The sequence below is a fragment of the Taudactylus pleione genome, unplaced genomic scaffold (assembly GCF_031769625.1).
Source record: "Taudactylus pleione unplaced genomic scaffold, aTauple2 ptg000168l, whole genome shotgun sequence".
Classification (NCBI taxonomy): Eukaryota; Metazoa; Chordata; class Amphibia; order Anura; family Myobatrachidae; genus Taudactylus; species Taudactylus pleione.
In genome coordinates this window covers 2,165,154-2,187,988 of record NW_028284570.1, presented here as the reverse complement: position 1 = coordinate 2,187,988, position 22,835 = coordinate 2,165,154, and the positions used below count along the sequence as shown (strand labels likewise).

The following is a 22,835-nucleotide window of genomic DNA, read 5'->3' as shown; positions in this document are numbered from 1 at the left end:
AATTTCACAATGAAGTGATCGCAGTGCTTGCATCAGGGTATAGTCAACCTCAAGTGCTGCGATCGCATCCGATGGTGCTTGATGTACCAATGGTTTCAAGCACTTCCAGGAGATGACGTGCGCAAGTGGGCGTCTTATGAATGGCTGGTGGGCTTCTGCATACACAAAGTGATTGCACCCCGAGACATAGTGGGCGTGCTAATGCCTTGCCGTGCGATCGCCTGCCTTGCTGGGCGTGCGGTGGATTTGCATACGCTGGGTGCGAGCGAACACATCTAGCGAGCGGGTCTGAATGAGCACCATAGACCCTATAGATTGTAAGCTGATGTGAATAGCCAAATATTCTCTGTAAAGCGCTGCATATGTGTGCACTATATAAATAACTGGTAATAAGTATTAGCTGGTAATAAATGAACATCAGGAAGATAAGCGAGTGACGTAATGCAGAGGTATTATTGTCCAGGTGGTCAGAAGGTTGGGAGGGGTAATCGGGGGCTATTTCATACTTGACTATTTTTTTTCTCCTCCCCGGGAGAAGTCCGGGGAGGAGAAGCAGCTGGATGGCAATGGGGGGTGGGACATGATGGTCTGCGCTATTAAGTCCCACCCCCTCACTGTAAATTGCCGTGATTCGCGCATATTTGATTCTAAGTCTTGCAGAATTGCGTCATTAAGCCACACCCCCTATACGGGGACCCACGATCGCCGTGGAAATTCTCCCCATTCTGCCCACTTCTCTAGGAAGTGGGCAGGAATGTGGGAGAAATGCCTACTCTACCGGGGGTTACCGGCATGTAGGCAGGTATGTGATTGGGATAATCAGGGGTTATGTGAGAGGGTTACTGGGGGGGGGGGTATGCGAATTGGTTAATCGAAGGTATGCTAACGGAGTACAAGGGGTATGTGAGTGGGGTAATTGGGAGGTTTATGAGTAGTGGGGTAATCAGCAGGCATGTGAGTGGGGCAGTTGGAATAGGGTATGTGGGTGGGGTGATCGGGTGGAGATACGTGAGCAAAGTAATCGGGAGAGTATGTAAGTGGGCTAATTGGGGGTTTGTAATCGGGGTATTTGAGGGTGTATCAGGAGGGATATGTGAGTGGGTAATGGGGTATTTGAGTCAGTAATGTGAGGTATGTGAGTGGGGTAATCAGGGGGTATGTGAGCAGGGGTAATAAGGGGAATATGTGAGTGGATAATGGGTTAGTATGTGAGTGGGGTAATCGGGGGGTATGTGAGCGGGGTGATTGGAGAGATGTGAGTGGGGTGTTGAGAGTGTATAATGGGGGTCCTTGACTAAGGTAATTTGAGGTGTATGTGAAAGGGGTAATCGGTTGATAAGTGTGTGGAGTAATTGGGCTTGGGGGGATGTATGTAAGGGGGGTAATTATAGGAGTATGTGATTGGGTAACGGGGGTTATGTGAGTGTGGTAATCGGAGAGATATGTAATCAAGGTAATCGGAGGGGGTCTGTGTGTTGGATGACTGGCTTGGAGGATATGTAAATGGGGTATTTATGGGGTTGTGCAATCTGGTAATTGGGGGAGGGAGAGGGTACGTGATAGGGGTAATCAGAGGGGGGGTTGTGCGGAGTAATTGATGGATGGGACCTGCAATACATGACCGTGACAATACTGTATAATAGCTGCTACAACTTTCCAACTGCTGGTGAACTACAAGGCAAAGCATGCCTTGCCAGTCACTGGCTGACAAGGGGCATGCAAGGCAAGCTGAAATTTATAGTCCTATCACAGTAATAAACTGGGACAGGTATGGCCAACCTGTGGCTCTCCAGCTGCTACAAGTAACTACAAGTCCCAGCATGCTTTACCAATTGATTGGTGGGAAGGTATGCTGGGGCTTGTAGTGTCACACCATCTGGAGAGCCACAGGGATGCCATGAAAGTCATATGGTGGTGGGTGACGTCACGCAAGGACCGTAAGTGTGCGTGTGGTGCGAGGGACGTGTAACGTGTGACGTCAGTACGCAGTGAGGACACGTGACCTGGCCCGCGGAGGCGGCGGTTTCATCTCCGGGCTCCCCTGTAGTTGGGAGAGAGTGACCGGAATCATAACTGGCGGGTGTGACACTGACCGGGCCCGGAGTCTGAGGTACTGGGTCAACTGGGTGAGGGAATGGAGTGAATGAGTGAGGGCTATGGGGGGGAGCTGAGGGAGTAACAGTTTGAGGGATTTATGGGGGGGGGGGGGAGTTGATGTGTGTGTATATGGGAACAGATGGTGTTGTGACGTGTGAGTGGAGATGGGGGTGACAGGTGTGTGGCGAAATGGGTGTGTGTGTGGGGAGATGGGGGGGTGGCAGGTGTGTGGGGAGATGGGGGGTGGCAGGTGTGTGTGTGTGTGTGTGGGGAGATGGGGGGTGGCAGGTGTGTGTGTGTGTGTGTGGGGAGATGGGGGGTGGCAGGTGTGTGTGTGTGTGGGGAGATGGGGGGTGGCAGGTGTGTGTGTGTGTGGGGAGATGGGGGGTGGCAGGTGTGTGTGTGTGTGGGGAGATGGGGGGTGGCGTGTGTGTGTGGGGAGATGGGGGGTGGCAGGTGTGTGTGGGGAGATGGGGGGTGGCAGGTGTGTGTGGGGAGATGGGGGGTGGCAGGTGTGTGTGGGGAGATGGGGGGTGGCAGGTGTGTGTGGGGAGATGGGGGGTGGCAGGTGTGTGTGGGGAGATGGGGGGTGGCAGGTGTGTGGGTGCGTGTGGGGAGATGGGGGGTGGCAGGTGTGGGTGTGCGTGTGGGGAGATGGGGGGTGGCAGGTGTGGGTGTGCGTGTGGGGAGATGGGGGGTGGCAGGTGTGTGCGTGTGGGGAGATGGGGGTGGCAGGTGTGTGTGTGTGGGGGGAGATGGGGGGTGGCAGGTGTGTGTGCGGAGATGGGGGTGGCAGGTGTGTGTGTAGGGGGGGGGGAATTGGTATGAAAATTGATTCGCGGCAGCCCGACATCAGCAGAGATCCCGGCAGCGGAAGCCTGACAGCGCTGGAAAACCCGATCGTGGATAGGTAAGTATGTACTAACCTAACTCTCCTTAGGGGTGCTTAACCTCCCCCTCTAAGTGCCTAACCCTAACCACCCCCTTCCCCGCTGCCTAACCCTAAGTCTCCCGGGGGGGTGCCTAACCCTAAGTCCCCCCCAGGGGGTGCCTAACCCCCCCGGGGGGGTGCCTAACCGTAAGTCCCCCCCGGGAGCCCTAAACCTGACCCGCCCCCCGCGGCTGTCCACTCACGGCGCCCGGCATCCCTACGATCGGGATGCCGGGCACCGCCATTTCAGCCTTGCTGGGATGTGACAGTCGGGAAGCCGGCTGCCGGTATTTAGGCAGTCGGCTTCCCGATTGCATACTGTGTGGGGAGATGGGGGGGGGGGGGGGGGGTTTCGGCAGGTGCGTGATGGGGGGTGGCGGCAGGTGTGTGTGAGGGGAGATGGGGGTGGCAGGTCTGTGTGTGTGGGGAGATGGGGGGATGGCAGGTGTGTGTGCGTGATGGGGGGTGGCAGGTGTGTGTGAGGGGAGATGGGAGTGTGAGGGGAGATGGGGGTGGCAGGTGTATGCGTGATGGGGGTGGCAGGTGTGTGCGTGAGGGGAGATGGGGGGGTGACAGGTGTGTGTGTGTGCGCGTGAGGGGGGATGACAGATGTGTATGTAAGGGAGCTGGGGAGAGGGTGTGTGGGGGGGGGGGGGTTTGACGTGTTTGTGTGTGATGGAGCTAGGGGGTGATAGAGCTCTGGAGTGAACAAAGACCTGGCTATGCGGACCTGGGCAAGTCTATAAAGTCCACATATGTGTACAGGGTGACATTGAAAAGTTACTCCAAATCAAGGCCAAATAGACACATTTTGGGGTCAGCCGGGGCTAGAATGGCAGCTGTGAACCTAACGTCAGACCAGACCTGCCTCCAAAAATTCCGGACTCCAGGGCAAACCCATAGTAAATGCCAAAAGTCACCATCAGGCACAGCCCGTGGGGCAATCCGCAGGATTTGGCGCCCAGACTGATGTATTGGTTTGGTTTTAGGGCAATTTAAAGCTTTGTACTTTACTACTAAATTTAACATTAAGATGAAATGCTGTTTCCCTGCTGCACCTGAATAATTATTGTAACCCCTTCTGCTGCCGCTCTCTTTACATTTCTGCCCAACGCAGGTCTTGAGTTGAGATTAATTTTTAAGATTGCTCAATATGGTGGACCATGCACATCCCCTGCTCTGGGTTCCAGCGTAGTGGCCGGAAGCTGCTAAATAAGCCAGGATGTCTGCACGCCGCAGTCAGTGGGTGTTGCGCACAGTTAATAAGCAAAGCGTAGCTTTCCCCACTGATCATGCAGTTCTGTAATCTCACAGTAACGCCCAGAGATTTCCTTATGGGTAGGGCAGTCATGCCAGCTTAGCTCTCCCTTGTCTGTTAGCCCCGATAGATCTGGTGGATGTTGTGCCTGCGATTGGCTGATAGGCCAGATGCTGTCAGATACTGCTTGCATGGAAACGCAGTGCTAGCAATAAGCACCTTTTTTTTTCATTTGCTGGGTGAATGTGAGGGGCCTTCTTCTGTAGCTTAGATATATGTAGTGAGTACAGGCTTGGTAATAGCTCCCTTGTAAGTCATAGGGAAACAATATAAGAGAAGGTGACTAGCACAGACGGTGTAATGGTTAGCATTACTGCCTCGCAGCGCTGAGGCCGTGGGTTTGATTCCCACCACGGCCCTACCTGTGTGGAGTTTATATATTCTCCCTGTGCTTGCGTGGGTTTCCTCCTGGTGCTCCGGTTTCCTCCCACACTCCAAAAATATACTGGTAGGTTACTTGTCTCCCAACAAAATTAACCCCAGTGTGTGTGATGGGGAATATAGAGTGTAAGCTCCACTGGGGCAGGGACTGATGTGAATGGCCAAATAGTCTCTGTAAATCGCTGCGGAATATGTGTGCGCTATATACATAACTGGTAATAATAATATTTTACAGTATTGGGAAACTTCAAGTAATCTGTTGTGACAAATGTGACTATATTTTGCCTTTATGTATAATTAAAATGGCTGCATAGGGACTGGATGATATTGCTGCGGAGTTTGGTGAATGAGCCGTTCTTTCCCATTATGCGCCTAAGTATAAAAATAAGATTTCATAAGATTTCATACTGTGGGGTCTATGGAAGCTATTCAATTCAGCGCGCTGTTCGGACGCGCAGCTGTTTTTCTACATAGCGCGGTGCTAACAGCTCCGCGCCCGGCACTTTGGTCAGAGAGTGCCGGTTACCGCGCCTTAACACCCTTGTTAAGGCGCGATAACCGGCATTCTCTGACCACACAGCGCACTGAATTGAATAGCTACGAGATCTCTCCTGGCGCTATTCAATCCATGTTGAATTGAATTCCCCCCTATGTACTAAGCCTTGGAGAGAGTGTGGACGGAGAGAAAGTACCAACCAATCGGCTCCTGTAATTTTTCTAGCACAGCCTGTAATGTGACAGTTACTAGCTGATTGGTTGGTACTTTATCTTCATCCACGATCTCTCTCCAAGACTTCGTACATAGACCCCTTTGGGTTGGATTTATAGACGAGCCATAAGGTTGGGAGTTCCAAACTTAGGACAGAGTTTCTAGTTTTACAAGTTGGTAAAGTAGCTGTGTACTGTAGTGTGCTGTGACTGTACTTAGTGACTTGCACCTTGGGCTGGTTGCATCCCTACATCTATATTATTAGAAAGTTGCTGTTACTGTCTCCTCGCTGTCATATGCTGCAGCCTCTGGCTGGAAATTTGGCAGAATAAAGAAGAAAAGCATAAAAAATGTGAATCACTAAAATATAATAAAAGCTCTTACACCGTTGAATTGTAAAATGCTAATCCGTGTGACTGGTGAGCCATTGTCAGTGCTCCTGGAGCAGCCAGCCAGGATATATTTAGGATATGGGAGCTACTGAATACTGTCATTTTCTCGCAAACCCTTACCCATAGTAATTCTGCACATAATGTCTGTTACTAATGCTCTGTATCCTGGAATTACAGATATTCCAGCAAAGTGAAGTCTCTCCCCATGGACTAAATAGGACCCGATGAGTGGCAGATAGCATGGTATCAACAACTTTACCCACTGACCCTCACAGGTAAGGACCGCAGGCACTGAGAATACACCTGTAGCAACTGACACAAACAGGGGAGAGAGGGAGATCTCCAGGTCATCTTATTAATGAGAGTCTGACACTTGTATATATAATATGTGGATTTGGGAAAAATGACATATATAAAACAAAAAAAATAATATTCTTCAGGGTCCATAGGGCTCCACAGGGAGACATTGGGGTGTAGATGGGACCTGGAGGACCGGACACCAACAGCAAAGCTTTTTAATCCCAGGATGCTCCGGTTCGCCCCCCCCCCCCCCTATACCCCATTCCACTCTGTGTTCCCTGAGCTGCTCCTCCCTCACCCTCCGTCCCATCAGAGATGTACAGCAGCAGCCGTTTTAGGAAGCAGGTCTCCGGGAAACGCTGGGTCCAGTTTCCCTGTATACCTCTCCCACTTCCCAGGTTATACAGCGCTATATCCTACCAGCCGCTGTGGTCTGTGTAGTTGTTTTTAGTGCCCATTGCAGACATGTAATGTTTTTTTTTCTGCGTCTTGTGCTAGCGCTGATCTCTACTTTCTATACTGTCAGTTTATACCTGTCCCTTTTTTTTTCTACTATACCTTGACATACTAAGGTATTGGGGGTTCATTGTACCTCACATCTGCTATTTGTGTGAGGACTATCACATACTATATAGCATGGTTGCACACTACACTGTGCCATATTACACAGACTGCATTGCACTGTATCATACTGTGCATTTCTATTATTCTTGTGACTGTCTAGCAGAGGAAAGAATAACAAGTCGCCTGATGCTGCTCCTCCTACTCTATCTTGTAAGTCCTGCTCTGCGGTCTTAGCCACAGAGGATCTCATTCAGGATAGTCTCTGTATTAATTGTTACACCGCCCCAGGCCCATCAGCCCTGGGAGGCCTTTTCAGAAATGCTGGCAAAACTTGTGGACCAAGTAGCAGTCCCCGTGGTAGCTCCCCCTGTGGGATGGCCACAGCAGGTACACCCTGCAAATCCTTTGCCTCCCCCATGGGTAGACGTACTATATATCTCAGTGCAGAGTTTTGCTATAACCTCTACGGTTTTTCAGCAAATGCTGAAAAAAGATAAACCTTTCCGTACACAGGGCCATATTCAATTAGACGCGAAAAGTCAGAGATCGGGCTTTTCGCCGTCATCGCTGTCTTTCCTGGGGATAAAGTATTGGGCGTGTGCCTGCGTATCCCCGTATTCAATTAGGAATCAGTGAAAAGGTAAGTATCAAAGTCCTGTCACTTTTGGGGATATCAGCCTGTCACCCCCCAAAAGATGGTCTGACATGGGGGGATCACTATGGGTACCCCCGAATTGGCCTGCTAAAGGTATTTGGGGTATTTAAACGGTGTCGGCAGGTGCCTTTATGCGTCTTTGTAAAGGTGGTGAAGAATAGCATTTAGCAACATTTTTGGGGGAAAACTTGACCCATCAAATTTGGGGTACATGAAAATGGATGTAAGCATATTTTGACGTCCATGAAGTGAACTTAAAAAATTCTTTAAAAATCCACCTGCCGCTACCACCCGCATTCTAGAAAACACCTGCCGCATACTTGGGGACCCCCGAGGCTATTTAGCTAGTTTTTAAGTATGTCCCACAACTTTTTTTTTTTTCGCCCCACAAAATGAAACCGCTTTTTTTGGGGTGTCCTATGCTATTTTTTTTTTTTTTTTACAGCGATAACTTTTAGGGACATTCCAAGGGCTGCAGGGTACTTTTTTAAAGACTGCACCCCAAAACTCCAATTGTGCATTTTTTTTTCCACCAGCTATTCTAGTGAAAATGATGTCATCGGCGATAAATTATCGCCAATAACGGACTTTTCGCTCCTAATTGAATACGGCCCTAAACATACTATATCTTCCCAATCCACCCAGTTATCTGATTCTGATATATCCTCTGGGGAGGCAAAAGATGCAGACCTCTCTGACTCCGTCTCAGGAGAAGAGGAGCCACCCTCTAAACTAGCTGTAAAAACCGATCCTAAGAAAAAAACACACACTTTTTATATGACAAAAGGTAGTTTTTACCAGAGTTTCCTCACTCTGACCAGCTATCTGATCACATGAGAGAAGCATGGAATATGCCAGGTAATAGGTTTAAAATTCCCAAACTGTTCAGTTCCTATTACCCGCTTCCAGCTATTGATTGTATTAAATGGGAAGTTTTCCCCAACTGTGGATTCTCATGTAACACGTCTGGTTAAAAATGCCACATTACCCATTCACACTGCAACCTCATTGAAAGAGACCACAGATAGACGTACTGTATAGAAGCTTGTCATAAATCTATATACAGCCATGGCCAAACGTTTTGAGAATGACACAAGTATTGGTTGTCACAATGCTTGCTGCTTCAGTGTTTTTAGTGAAAATTTTATTTTATTGTAGAAAAATCAGTAGAATAACAATACAAATACTTATAGACAATATCCGGATCGTTGCCAGAAAAAACAATATAGAAAAAGTCAGACACTGGAAAATATTAAAACTCAATCACAAAAATTGTCAGTGATAACATAAAATATCACAACAGAAGACCCATTTATATAGAAAAGAATAATAAAAATGTAAACACAAAAAAGACACAACACAAGCAGACAGACATAACTAGACAACAAGGTGAGAGGGGGGGGAGGAAGGAAGGGAAGGGAGTAGACATAATAAATTGGGAGGAAAAAGAGCAGTCACCTCAGATCACATAATATAATCTCGAGTTTATCAGTACTTATTAAAAAGGGGTTGAGAGAAATATAATGAAAAATAAAAAATAAAAAAATAAAATAAATATAGCCGTTAATTACTTTCTGAACCAAATACAGGGGCGTAGATTTTATCATTGTTTGGGACTGATCTAGGAAATTGAAGGGCGGGAAGCAGATAAGATATTTTTGAAGAACACCGAATCCTTGAAATCTATCCAGCGACACCAAGTATCTCTGAAGGACTCATAATCACCATCAGCAGAGGACAGTATATCATCCATGTCCATATATAGATCCAGCCTAGCGAACCATTCCATAACTGTTGGAGGAGAGGAGGAGCGCCATTTCACCGGAATAACTGCTTTAGCAGCGTTGTTCAAATGGCATAATAAAGTTTTCTTGTAATTTGAGAGGGGCCCAGATGATAGGTGAAACAACCAAAACGTTGGATCTGTAGGGACCGGTTCGTCTAAAATTTTTGCAGAAAGGTTGAGGACTTCATTCCAAAAAGGCTGAAGGATAGGACACTGCCACCAGATATGGAGTGGATTACCTGGAGCCCCAGAGCAGCGCCAACATATATTCGGGACCCCAATCCCCATCTTGGAGAGAGTATCTGGACATCTATACCAACGTGATAACAATTTATATTGAGTCTCCCTAACGCCAACACTAGGAGAGCAAGCGTGAACCAACTGAAATATTTTCTCCCACTCATCGTCAGTTAGGCCGACTCCAAGCTCCAGTTCCCAGACCTTGGTAAAATTGGGGAGAGAGAGGCTAGCGTCTGCCGAAAGGAAATCATAAATCAGCGAGATAGTGTGAGTCGGAGGGACAGGGCTAATACATAATTGTTCAAATGGCGTACAAGGCAAGCAGAGGGTCTTAGGGGGGCCAAGAGATTGTAGAAAATTATGTAACTGGAGATAGTGCCAGTATTCCCGAGAGGGTAAATTCCATCTCCCACACACCTCATCAAAGGGCACAAAGTTACCGCCACCCACCAGCTGTCCGAACCTAAAAAGTTCTACCGCTAACCAGGGGTGAAAAATCTTAACATCCATACCTGGGGGGAATTGTTCATTAAAAAGAAATGAGGTGAGGGAGGAGTGGGATGAAGATATCGAGGGGGACTTTCGTAATGTTTTCCAAGAGCTTAAGGTAGGGCCAATGGTAGGATGAGAGATTTTGGGGAGGACAGGGAGCCATGGGGCTATTGATAAGGGGATCTTCAGCATCTTATTCTCAATTTGCACCCATTGTTTTGAGGTTTCTGGTCTGGACCAGGACAAAATTCTGTGTAGGATGCAGGCCTGATAGTAACCTTTAATATTTGGGAGGCGTAAACCCCCTCGCTCTTTATGGCGGAACATGATATTTCATTTCAAACGTGGTCTGCCACCTCCCCAGACAAATTCTCTAATGAGGGCCTGGACTTCCAGAAACCATCTTGGAGGTAGTTGAATTGGGAGGGTTTGTAACAAGTAAAGAATCTTGGGGAGAGAATTCATTTTGAGAATGCCCAGCCTCCCAAACCATGAGAAGGGTCCTCATTTCCATAATCTCAAATCCGAACGTATCCTGTTCAGTAGGGGAGTGAAATTGGCCTCAAATAGGCGGGAGAGATCTCTAGTAAGATTAACTCCTAGATATGTAAGTTGGGAAGGGTTCCAGTTGAAAGGGAACGCTGATTTAAGGCCTGAAACCATCTGTGGAGATGCCGTAATATTTAAGGCCACCGATTTAGAGTAGTTGATTTTAAAGTTGGAGAGATCTCCAAATATCCTAAATTCCTCCATCAAATTCGGTAGAGAAACAACAGGATGTGTAATTGTGGCCAATAAATCATCGGCAAATAAAGCTAATTTATATTCATCGTTGTGTAACCTAAAGCCAGAAACATTCGGATTCAGCCTGATCGACCTTGCCAGAGCCTCCATACAAACAACAAAAATCAGGGGGGATAAGGGACAGCCCTGTCTAGTTCCATTATTAATGGAGAAGGAGTCAGAAAGGGAGCCGTTAACCCTAATGCAGGCAGAGGGAGAACGATAAAGAGCAAGGACGCGTTGAAGGCAAATAGGGCCTAGTCCCAAGTGTCTCAGTATTCCAGACATAAAACTCCAAACTATCCTGTCAAATGCCTTTTCGGCATTAGTAGACAGTAGAATAGCTGGGGTATCAGTAGAGGAGATATAATGAATAAGGGCTATAATTTCTACTTCAGGGTCCATAGGGTATCCACAGGATACCTTGTGGTATAGGCGATGGCGGCAGACATCCAGGCACCACAGAGTTAAATTTTCAGCCTCCCAGGATGCACTGGGGTCCCTCTCCTATACCCCGCCCCCGAGACTCAGGCCACTCAGTTTTCGTAGGTGCCTGGCCGGACCAGTCGCACCGTACAGAGGGGGGTCTTTTTAAGGCCCCTGAATATTTCTGCGCAGCTGTGGCTGCACAACTAGAGTGCTCCAGCATAGGACAGTCAGTATTGACGTCCATGCTGTCACTCCTACACCCCGCCGGTACCAGAACGCCGGTACCGATCCGGGGATGCTGGTAGGTAGCTGGGGTCACAGCTAGCGGTGATCCCCGGCTACCTGGACTGTGGCCGGATGCACGGGGAACAAGGTAAGCGGCGGGGTCCCGCGGTGGGCACCCGCCGGTAACACAGTCCTGTTTGGTCCCCAGGCAGGGGGCTCCCTGGGGACCGGCTGCGCGTGGGGCCAGGTACTGATCCTACGCCTTCCACTAGACCACCAGGGACAGCGGGCCGCAGCATGTGCGGTACAGCGCGGCGTCCCAGGGGTTAATAGCACGCCAGGGGAGAATGCCTTCCCTGTCTCACAGCCGGCGTCTCCCCCGCTGCACAGTGCCATTCCACAGCGGTCTGAGCGGGCTGTGTCAGCGCTCCTCCCCCGGGCCCTGCCTTCTCTCTGCTCCTCGGTGGCCATTTTCTCACTACATGTGCTGGGGATGGCAAACGCTGCTGGAAGCTGATACAGATGCCATTGCGGTCCGGGTCCCCGGCATACCTCTCCTTCAATTAAGGTCAGTGTATGCAGCACTGTTTCCTACCAGGCTCTGGTCTGTGTAGTTGATCGCAGTGCCTGTAATGCAGGATGTTATCTGTGCATTGTATGTGACTTAAATGCTTGCGCTGTTTGCCTGTACTTTCATTTCTGACTGTCAGCCTTTTCCTATCCCTGTTCTTCTGCTACAGCCCTTGCGGTGCGGTGTCGCAGGGTATTTATTACCTCACAGTAAACGTGGTTTTTCTGTGTGGGAGGTCACATACGCTCCGTTCACACTCCTCATGTCGGAAAGTGAACGAGGATATCCTCTTCCAGCTATAATGTACTGATATCATGTGCAGTTAGTGGAGGGATATGTAGACGCTGAGGGTTTATGGAGGGCATGTGGTATTATATATCACGCCCCATTTCTGTCGCTGTGCCTGCACAAAAAAGGGGACCGCCCACGGCTGGCTAAGTTGCTTACAGCCTTTGTGGGCAACGCCTCCTGCGTTTCCCCATAGGGGTTATCGCAGCCTGTGGTGGACTCATCACATGCAGGGGTCCCTGGACAGTTGATGGTACCCCAGTGTATCCTGTTTTTCGACCCCCAGGTCTTGCAGGAGCCTGTGTGGGTGAATTTATTGTCCAAATGGTATAGCACCTGATGGACGTTTTACAGGGGGAGTCTCCATTTCGGCTGACGTCTGATGACGGTGACATTATTGACTTTTTCAGACACGAGCCCCTTAGTGCAAAGGAGGCGTAGTTTGGGTCTAAAGTCTATATACCTGGCCTTCTACGGGCAGTCCGTGAGGCTTTGGTTATTACATATCCCCTGTGGCTAGATCCAAATATGCCTTCTTTAAGGATAAGGGTGTTGCCACTGTAATTCCTCTATCTGGTCAGGTGGATCATTTAGAGGTGGCGTGGAAAATCCGGGTAAGCGGATAATTAAATTTCCGAATGGGAGTTACCTTTACGGGTAGATTCTCATGTTACACGCCTAGTGAGGAGTGCTACGTTGCCCATGCCCTCCAGGTCCTCTTTGAAGGAGGTTCCAGATTGCAAGGTGCAAATATATCTAAAATCCAATATTCCCTTGCTGGAGGGGCTTTGAGGCCGGCTATGGCCGTGTGCTGGGGGGCCAGAGCCATGGAACACTGAGTAGGTAACTGGATCTCTGCACACTGACTCTCCAGCAGAGCAGGTGGTTAGTGGCAAATTCTTAGAGACTTTGCCACGTTCATAATGAGACGGTCTTACATATAGCCTACTCCTTTCCAGAATCTCCTCGGCAGCAGTAGCGGCTTGCCGCTCCCTGTGGTTGCGCTCTTGGAAAGCGGACGCAGATTCCATTTGGAATGCTTTGCCTTTTACGGGACAAGTCCTGTTTGGCCCTCGTCTGGACGCAATTGTGGCCCTGCACAGGGCCACAGCAGCTATGTCTGCGTGTCTGCCATCGGCTACAGTCCCATCAGGGTCTGGGGCTTTGTCTTTTCGGCCCTGTGAGGCCAGTGTAAGTCTAAAATACAGCTTTCCAAGACAGTCAGTAGCCAGGAAATCTGCTCAGCCATAAGAACAGGCTTGGAGTACAAGACGTCCTACTCCCAAGTTGGACTATAAGCCTTCAGCCTCACGGGACGGGCCTCCTCTCGGGAGCCCCCAGAGTTGGAGGCCGGCTTCTCCAGTTCGCCCAGTGCTGGTGTCTGACCACCACGGACACTGGGGTAAGAGAAGTATTTTCTTGAAGGTATGTCCTCTCCTCCCGGTAAAAGCCTCCCAGACGGTTTTTCGTTACAGGTCTTCTGTCAATTCAGGACAAGGCCCTGTAATTTTTGAGGGTGTTACACTCTATGCTCCAGGCAGGAGTTATAGTACCTATTCTGTTGCCCCAAAGGGGAACGAGGTATTACTCCATCCTCTTTCTGGTACAGACACCCAATGGGTCTTACCAGGCCATTCTCAACCTCGAATCCTTCAACAAATTCTTAAGGGTTCCTCGGTTCGGGAGGGGGACCCTGCATTCCATCATTCAATGGAGCCTGGGGATTTTGTGGTGTCGTTGGATATATTCAGGGTGACTACCTGAATATCCCTCTTTTCTTAGCACACCAGTGTTTTCCTCAGGCTTGCAGTGGTCGATGAGCATTGCCCCTTGGTCTGGTCTCCGCGCCTCACGGTTTACCAGGGTCATGGTAGTTATGGCAGCCCACCTGCGGATGCAGGGGGTCCGCTTGTTACCCTATCCGAGTGACCTCCTGTTGTTACCACGGTCTCCAGAGATACTTCAGTGCCATATGCAACGGACAATATCTGTGTTGCTACGTTAGGGCTGACTGATAAACTGGAAATGGTCCTCTGATTCGTCACAGAGGATGCTCCATATCCCAACATCTGAGGATCTTTGTGATTGAGGAAAAGATCTCTGCATTACAGGCAAAGGTACACAGTTGCCTGCAGAGTCGCCGAGTGTCTATTCACTTGGCAATGTGGTTCCTGGGTTCCAGGATGTCGCTGTTCGACATGGTGGAGAGTACCCAGCCTCACTCTAAAGAACTTGATCCTCTCCGGATGGGATGGGTTGCCCCATAGGATAAAATCAATAGGCTTTCCCCGGAGGTTTGTCTCTCTCTGGCCTGGTGGCTGCAGAAAGCTCACCTAAACAAGGGGCACCCCCTTTGGGATTGCGGACAGGGTCCTTCTGACGACGGACGCCAGTATCCGTGGCTGGGAAGCAGTGACGAGTCCACACTTGTTCCAGGGCAGGTGGACACCAGTAGTTTTTGCGCTTCCCATAAACATCTGAGAACTCTGAGCAGTATTCAAGGTTCTCCAGCATGCAGGACAGGTCCTCCACGGAAATACCGTGCAGGTACAGTCTGACAACGCCATCATGATGGCTTATGTAAACCACCTAGGAGGTTCCCGAAGTCAGGCGACACTAACAGTGGTGTCCCGAATTCTGGCTTGGGTGGAAGGCTATATCCCTGCCGTCATCGGCCGTGTTCATTCAGGAATCCTCAGATGGAAAGCAGGCTTTCTCAGCCGTCAAGACGTGCATTCAGGGAAATGTCCTCTTTATCAGGAGGTGTTCAATCTTCTGCTGAACATGTGGAGCCTTTCAGAGATGAGACTCTTCTGATAGACGTAGGTAGGTCCAGTGGACCTTCCAAGTTGTGTACCTCATCCCTCCGTTATCCCTTCTTCCTCCAGTAATAGCAAGAAGGAGGCACGCTTCTGCTGATAGCTCCAGCGTAGGCCAGATGGCACTATTACTCAGATCTTCGGAGCCTCTCAGTTAACACCCCGAAGCTGTTGCCTCTACGCCCGGACCTGTTGTCTCAGGATCCTGGCTGATACCCAGACCTGGGTTGTCTGTCCTTGACGGTGTGGCGGTGGAGACTGCCTTCTTAAGGTCTAGGACTTTTTCCAGCTCTATAGTTAACAGGGGCTCTGTCCATGCTAAGAGCTCGGAAGTTTTTATCTGCAAGAATTTACCATTAGGTATGGTATACTTTCTTTCAGGTGTCGCCCTAGAGGCTAGGCTCCTCGGGTATTCCGGATATCCAGAGGTTGGCTTTCCTACAGGTGGGCTTAGATAACTGTCTTCGCCTTGCTTACCTGAAGGTGCAGGTTTCTGTCCTGTTAGTATGGTTTCAGTGTAGGATTGCTACTCTTCCTGATGTCCGCACCTTTGTGCAGGGTGTACGTTATATTCAGCATCCCTTTGTTCCACCTGTGGCTCCTTGGGATTTAGCTGTGGTCCTTAGGGCTCTCTGAGGACCGCCATTTGATCCACTGGGCTCAGTGGATTTCAAATGGCTTACGGCTAAGACTGTATTCCTTCTGGCTCTTAATATGGCCAGTAGGATCTCAGAATGGGAGGCTCTGTCATGTAGACCTCCCTTTTTCTCATCTTTCCTAGGAACAGGGCAGTGCTTGCCTTTACTTCCCCAGTCCTGTCTGCTGGTGAGGCCTATTTGGTTGTGGTACGGGCGCTAAGAATTTAAGTTGACCGTACCAGTCCATTTAGGAAATCAGACTCTCGGTTTTGTCCTTTCTGGTTTCCATAAAAAGGGTTGGCCTGCCACTACGCTAACTTTGGCAGGATGGATTCACAGGTCTTCCTGTTCCATCCTCTATTAAAGCTCTTCCACTAGGTCTGTGGGTCCTTCGTGGGCAGCTCGACGTGGCGCCTCAGCGGTGATTGGCAGCCACGTGGTCATCTGTCCATATTTTTGTAAGGTATTATGCTTTTGATACCTTCGCCTCTCAGGATGCTTCCTTTCGGCGGTGGATTCTCCTTACAGCACAGGAGCGTCCCCACCCTTAAAGGATACTGCTTTGGGACATCCCCAAGGTATCCTGTGGATACCCTATGGACCCTGAAGTAGAAAATATGAGATATGGTAAGAACTTATAACTGGCCGCTTCTAACTGAGATCTACAGTAAGGGTTAGACAGAAGGGACTCATTAAAACGCCAGGATCTGGCGATTGGATCAGAAAATCCGAGGGAAATGTCCACCCTCACCGGACCATGGTCAGACCAGGTTGTCACTCCAATAGAAGTGTCCTGTATCAAGTGGAGAAATCTATGGCCAACTAATATGTAATCTATCCTGGAGTAGGACTTATGGGAACTAGAGTAATATGAATAATCCCTGTCTAATGGATGTGAAATACGCCAGACGTCGGACAGCTGATGAGCGTAAAGCAACCGTCTTACCTTCCTTAATGTTCAACAAGGGACTGTTGTGGAGCCCGATGAGGTGTCCAGGAGATGATCCAGAACCCAGTTAAAGTCTCCACCTACCATCAAGATCCCCTGTTGGAGTGTATCAATTTTATCCAGAACCCTCTCAAGAAAGGTTGGCTGGCCCTGGTTTGGTGCATAAATATTAACAAATGTGAAAGGTTGATTAAAAATAGAGCATCTAACCAGTAGGCATCTCCCCTCCTCCAAATTATGTACTTCAGCATTAGTGACTGGCAAATGTTTAGCGAATAGAATAGCAACTCCCTTAGATTTCGATTGGGGATAATTGCTATAATATGTTATAGGGTAAAATTGATTACTAAGTCGAGGAGCAGATGAGGAGTGACGGAAGTGGGTTTCCTGTACAAAAACGATGTCTGCTCTATCAGCATGAAAAGAACGAAGGGCCTGGGTTCTCTTTTCTGGTACATTCAGTCCTCTGGCATTAATAGAAACTATACGGAGTGAGGCAGCCATATGTGGAAAGTTACACTAAAGCTACATAATACAGAAGAATAGACCTGATAAAGCAATAAAATTAATAGAGGGACTAAGAGAAAAAGGAGGGAAAGGGAGAGAAGGAGGAAAAAACAAAAATTGCAATAATATAGCAAAACATTGATGAGAGGAAAAAAGAACCGCTGCCGGACAATAAGGGGACCACCAGGGAACCCTTGTCACGGGAAAAATTAGCGGTAGGGGGCACACGGGTGGAGTGTCCACGCCATCTAATAGAAAAAAAATAAAAATCACAATATAGTAGAAAACACACAATATTATTAATATAAATTGAATAAACATAACCACATGACTCCTTGTAGAAAAAATAAATAAATGTAGTCAGAATATCTCCATATACAGACAAAAAGAGAAAAGGTATATAGCAGCAATTAACTAGAAAATTATGTAACTTAATTAATCTAATATATCTGACTATAAATGGACCTTGTGGAAAAGAATAATAGGTAAATGAAAGAGGTCTAATAAGCCTCTAGTAACAAAAGAGGCCTGAGAGGCCCAATTCTAAACATTACTGGAAAAAAAAAAAAAAATTAGAAGAGCCAATAATGGATAACGCTTCAATGAAGCAGTAAAGAATATACTGAACATATATCAAGTGGGGTCTAATGCTGGAGGAGGGTCAGGTCCTTTAGGTTTCTTTTTATGGTGCTGTATTTGTTGCCAACGGTCTCTTCTCGGACGGCCAGGAGGAGCAAGTAGAGGAAGCGAAAAGGCCTGCCAGTCGGGAAGTGCAATAAGCTCCACGCCCAGGGCAGAACAGAAATCAGGTAAGTTCTCGGGAGACTGAAGAACTAGATGTTTACCGGCATGAGTGACCTGTAGAGAGAACGGAAATCCCCATCTATATTTGATTTCTTGTTTACGCAGGGAGTCTGTAAGGGGTTTCAATAACCGTTGCTGTTGGAGGGTCCGCCAAGAAAGGTCTTGAAAGATTTGTAGACTGGTACCATTGAACTCCACACCATCCAGGTTGTGGACTTTCCGGAGAATCTCCTTTTTGTGAGAAGTAGTGGACCCGGCAAATAACATCTCTTGGACGATCAGTTGCAAGACCCTTTGGACGCAGAGCTCTATGAGCACGATCAAATTCCACAGGATCATTGGGGTCAAGCCCCAGTATTTCTCCAAAAATTTTATTTAGGGCATCAATCAAACCAGATGGGGGAACATCCTCAGGGAGCCCCCGGACATGAATATTGTTTCTGCGGCCCCTGTTGTCCAGGTCATCCAGTCTGTTTTGCATTGTCCTCATGTCTAAGGCTTGTTGGGAGATTAACTCATGAAGATGAGATAACTGGTTGTCAACTGACTCTTTATCCTCTTCAAGGGTAACCATGCGGGATCCCAGGTGGTTAACATCAGCTTGTACTAACGAAATCTGAGTCTGCATAGAGTCCTGAATTTGCGACTCCAGAGCCTGCATGTCTTGTTTAGAGGGAAGAGATCGGACGTGGGTTAATACTTCTGTAATTTCCCCTCGTAATTGGGACAATTGAGCATGGTTGTCGCCGGATGCAGGAGAACGGGCCATGGTGGGAGAGATGATCTGCACAGGTGTGGAGTCAGCAACAGGTGAATCCGCAATGTGTGAGATGGATAGATATGAACGAAGGTTAGGTTGAGAAGAATCGGCCTTTGGTGTCCGAGGATCTTTTTTTTGCGTAACTCTCTTGGTCTTGCCCATCAGGAATAGACTTGCGGAAGAGTCATATGGTCATGTAGTGTGTTAGATAGATGGATGGCGGGTGGCACATTCCCCTGTTAGTAAAACTACATAGCAAGCATGAAACGGTCACCTAGAGCCTTCGGGTTCACACTATAGCTCCACTGAAAAGGGGGATAAATTACATAGGAAGCTTCTGGTGAGCAGGTGAAAGTAGGCAGAGACGGTGGAGTGAGAGAAAGAAATTAATACATATATACACATACAATTATATACATGGATCAACTTCCTCTAAAAATTATGTAGTGACAGGAACTCGCCACAGGAGGGAGCCAAGCCCACATAGAACAGGGGTTTTATGTCCTGCAAGTTAAGAACTGTCAAGGTGCTGTAACCCCTAAACACCTCTTTTAAGGGCACAATATGACAGCCTTTAGGCACAGTGAGGGAGTGGATTATGTGGTAGCCCCCAAGGCATGTAGGACTGAGCCGGTGGGAGATATATATGAGCTCACCACCTCCAAGGCAGATACCCTGGCACCAGAGGGAGCACCAGCAGTCATGCAGTCAGCAGGACCCCACACGCATATCTTCCCGTTTATCCTCACCTGCGACAGTCACATTCAATGTAGTGTGACAGCGGGGGTGTGAATATCCCTTCACCTGTGAAGGTTTATGCTGGGATCTTGTAGTCAGCGGTCCCAGTGATCGGAGGTGAGTGCAGTGACTGTGGGTGGGTATAGGTGCGCGTCAGCACTGTATTAGCGCTCCCGCCGGCAGAGACACCGCCGGACCCGCAGAGAGAATGCGGTGAGTAGGGGTGAACGTTTGCAAGCTCTTGTGGGCTGTGGTTCATGCGGGAGGAAGCACCACAGGTATCCAGCTGACGTCCGCGGCAATGCAGAGGCGGCGGCGGGTGACGGCCAAAATCGAGGCCGCGGCTTTTGGCGCGGACCAGGCCTCAAATCTTTGGGAGAAGATTCTAGGGCAACGGGGCCTCCGACCACCCTATGGGAGGGTCTGTGGGGTACAGTGAGCCGGCAACTATACTACTAAGTCGCCAACGTCTCTATCCAGTGACAGAAATGAAGCTTTTCCTGGGCTATATGGCTGGAGCTCTCAGGAAGCACGTCTCTCCTTCCCTGCAGTCAGGCCACGCCCCCCTGCTTCAGTGTTTTTAGACCTTTTTGTCAGATGTTACTATGGTATACTGAGGTAGCATTTCATAAGTGTCAGATGTTACTATAGTATACTGAGGTAACATTACAGCATTACATAAGTGTCAGATGTTACTATGGTATACTGAGGTAGCATTACATAAGTGTCAGATGTTACTATGGTATACTGAGGTAGCATTACATAAGTGTCAGATGTTACTATGGTATACTGAGGTAACATTACAGCATTGCATAAGTGTCAGATGTTACTATGGTATACTGAGGTAGCATTACATAAGTGTCAGATGTTACTATGGTATACTGAAGTAACATTACAGCATTACTTAAGTGTCAGATGTTACTATGGTATACTGAGGTAACATTACAGCATTGCATAAGTGTCAGATGTTACTATGGTATACTGAAGTAACATTACAGCATTACATAAGTGTCAGATGTTACTATGGTATACTGAAGTAACATTACAGCATTACATAAGTGTCAGATGTTACTATGGTATACTGAAGTAACATTACAGCATTACATAAGTGTCAGATGTTACTATGGTATACTGAGGTAGCATTACATAAGTGTCAGATGTTACTATGGTATACTGAGGTAGCATTACATAAGTGTCAGATGTTACTATGGTATACTGAGGTAGCATTACATAAGTGTCAGATGTTACTATGGTATACTGAGGTAGCATTACATAAGTGTCAGATGTTACTATGGTATACTGAGGTAGCATTACATAAGTGTCAGATGTTACTATGGTATACTGAAGTAACATTACAGCATTACATAAGTGTCAGATGTTACTATGGTATACTGAGGTAGCATTACATAAGTGTCAGATGTTACTATGGTATACTGAAGTAACATTACAGCATTACATAAGTGTCAGATGTTACTATGGTATACTGAGGTAGCATTACATAAGTGTCAGATGTTACTATGGTATACTGAGGTAGCATTACATAAGTGTCAGATGTTACTATGGTATACTGAGGTAACATTACAGCATTGCATAAGTGTCAGATGTTACTATGGTATACTGAAGTAACATTACAGCATTACATAAGTGTCAGATGTTACTATGGTATACTGAGGTAGCATTACATAAGTGTCAGATGTTACTATGGTATACTGAAGTAACATTACAGCATTACATAAGTGTCAGATGTTACTATGGTATACTGAAGTAACATTACAGCATTACATAAGTGTCAGATGTTACTATGGTATACTGAGGTAGCATTACATAAGTGTCAGATGTTACTATGGTATACTGAGGTAGCATTACATAAGTGTCAGATGTTACTATGGTATACTGAAGTAACATTACAGCATTGCATAAGTGTCAGATGTTACCATGGTATACTGAAGTAACATTACAGCATTACATAAGTGTCAGATGTTACTATGGTATACTGAGGTAGCATTACATAAGTGTCAGATGTTACTATGGTATACTGAGGTAGCATTACATAAGTGTCAGATGTTACTATGGTATACTGAGGTAACATTACATAAGTGTCGGATGTTACTATGGTATACTGAGGTAACATTACAGCATTACATAAGTGTCAGATGTTACTATGGTATACTGAGGTAGCATTACATAAGTGTCAGATGTTACTATGGTATACTGAGGTAGCATTACATAAGTGTCAGATGTTACTATGGTATACTGAGGTAGCATTACAGCATTGCATAAGTGTCAGATGTTACTATGGTATACTGAGGTAACATTACAGCATTACATAAGTGTCAGATGTTACTATGGTATACTGAGGTAGCATTACATAAGTGTCAGATGTTACTATGGTATACTGAGGTAACATTACAAGCAAGGTTAGGTTTAGGCACTAGGGGGAGGGTTCGGTTTAGGCTGCGGTGGACGGTTAGGGTGTGAGGGAGGAGTTTGGCTGTGGGAATGGAGGGTTAACACACACACACACACGTTGTGAGAAAGATGCAAGTATTGGTGGGAGCTCCCTCAACACGCCTTTTCATCTTCGCATTGAATTGAGTTCGGCCCAGTGCGTCCATAGCTTACGGCGCATGCTCCATCTCCCATTGCGAATATCTGAGACGGAACGGACCATAGCCAATTATTATGAATAGTGTTCATTCTAGCACCCTGCATCTATCACAACCCAGTGCAGTTCCTCTTTCTTTGGGCTGGGGTGTCGCTCTTTGCTCTGGTGCTTCTAGCACACTCTGGTCTGTATCTTAGCAATTTGTTGCATTAGCTGAGAGCTAGAAACCCCAGAGCAGAGAGCAACACCCCAGGCAGGAAAGAGGAACTGCACGGGCTGTGACAGGTGCAGGGGGCTAGAACAAACACTAATGAAGATACAGTACATAGTAACAGTCTGTGTGAGAACAGTCAGGTGCTAATACTGAATTCCTGGTGGTCATGTCTTCAGGTTTGCAGCAGCCAGAAGTTGATCTGCAAAAGTCTTAAGTAGGGTTCTGTTTAATTCTGATTCCCCCCCCCCCCAGTTGCTAATTTGTAGATTCATATCCCCCTCCCACATTTGCTAATTTGTAGATCATATGGTGCACTGGCCTGGCCGCTTGCTCCCCTCTCCCTTCACTTTCCATTGGGGTCTCTGCAGAGCAGTCAGCCTTCATTGCTGCAGTGGAGTTGAATATTTTAAATAATATTTTGCATGAGAGATACAGAGGGACAGGAAGTTGTCAAAGGCTAAACTCACCCATGCCTGGGAGCCTAGCTTTACAAGTTCCTCAGGGAAAAGAAGGTTGAGTCCCTGTGTATAGTCTGTGTTTTATTCAGCAGGTGATGATGACCAGACAGGTGCCCCCAACTTCTTATGCATATTTGAGAGACAGTGGTCAGTCCTTCCATCGTCTTCTAGTGGCATGAGAT

At 47.6% G+C, this 22,835-nt stretch overlaps 1 protein-coding gene across 2 annotated transcripts in view; it reads left to right on the top strand.

Annotated features, from left to right (window-relative positions):
• The first annotated feature begins 1,953 nt into the window (after positions 1–1,953).
• Positions 1,954–22,835, top strand: part of LOC148521401 (DNA topoisomerase I, mitochondrial-like) — a 136,071-nt gene continuing 115,189 nt past the window's right edge. Inside the window, exons 1-2 of one of the 2 annotated variants that reach the window (XM_088475217.1) lie at positions 1,954–2,110; positions 6,006–6,103. In XM_088475217.1, the coding sequence (XP_088331343.1) occupies positions 6,069–6,103 (35 nt within the window). In that variant the 5' untranslated portion in view covers positions 1,954–2,110; positions 6,006–6,068. Of the gene's footprint in view, positions 2,111–6,005; positions 6,104–22,835 lie in introns of those variants that run through there. The other variant, XM_088475218.1, reaches the window with a different exon arrangement.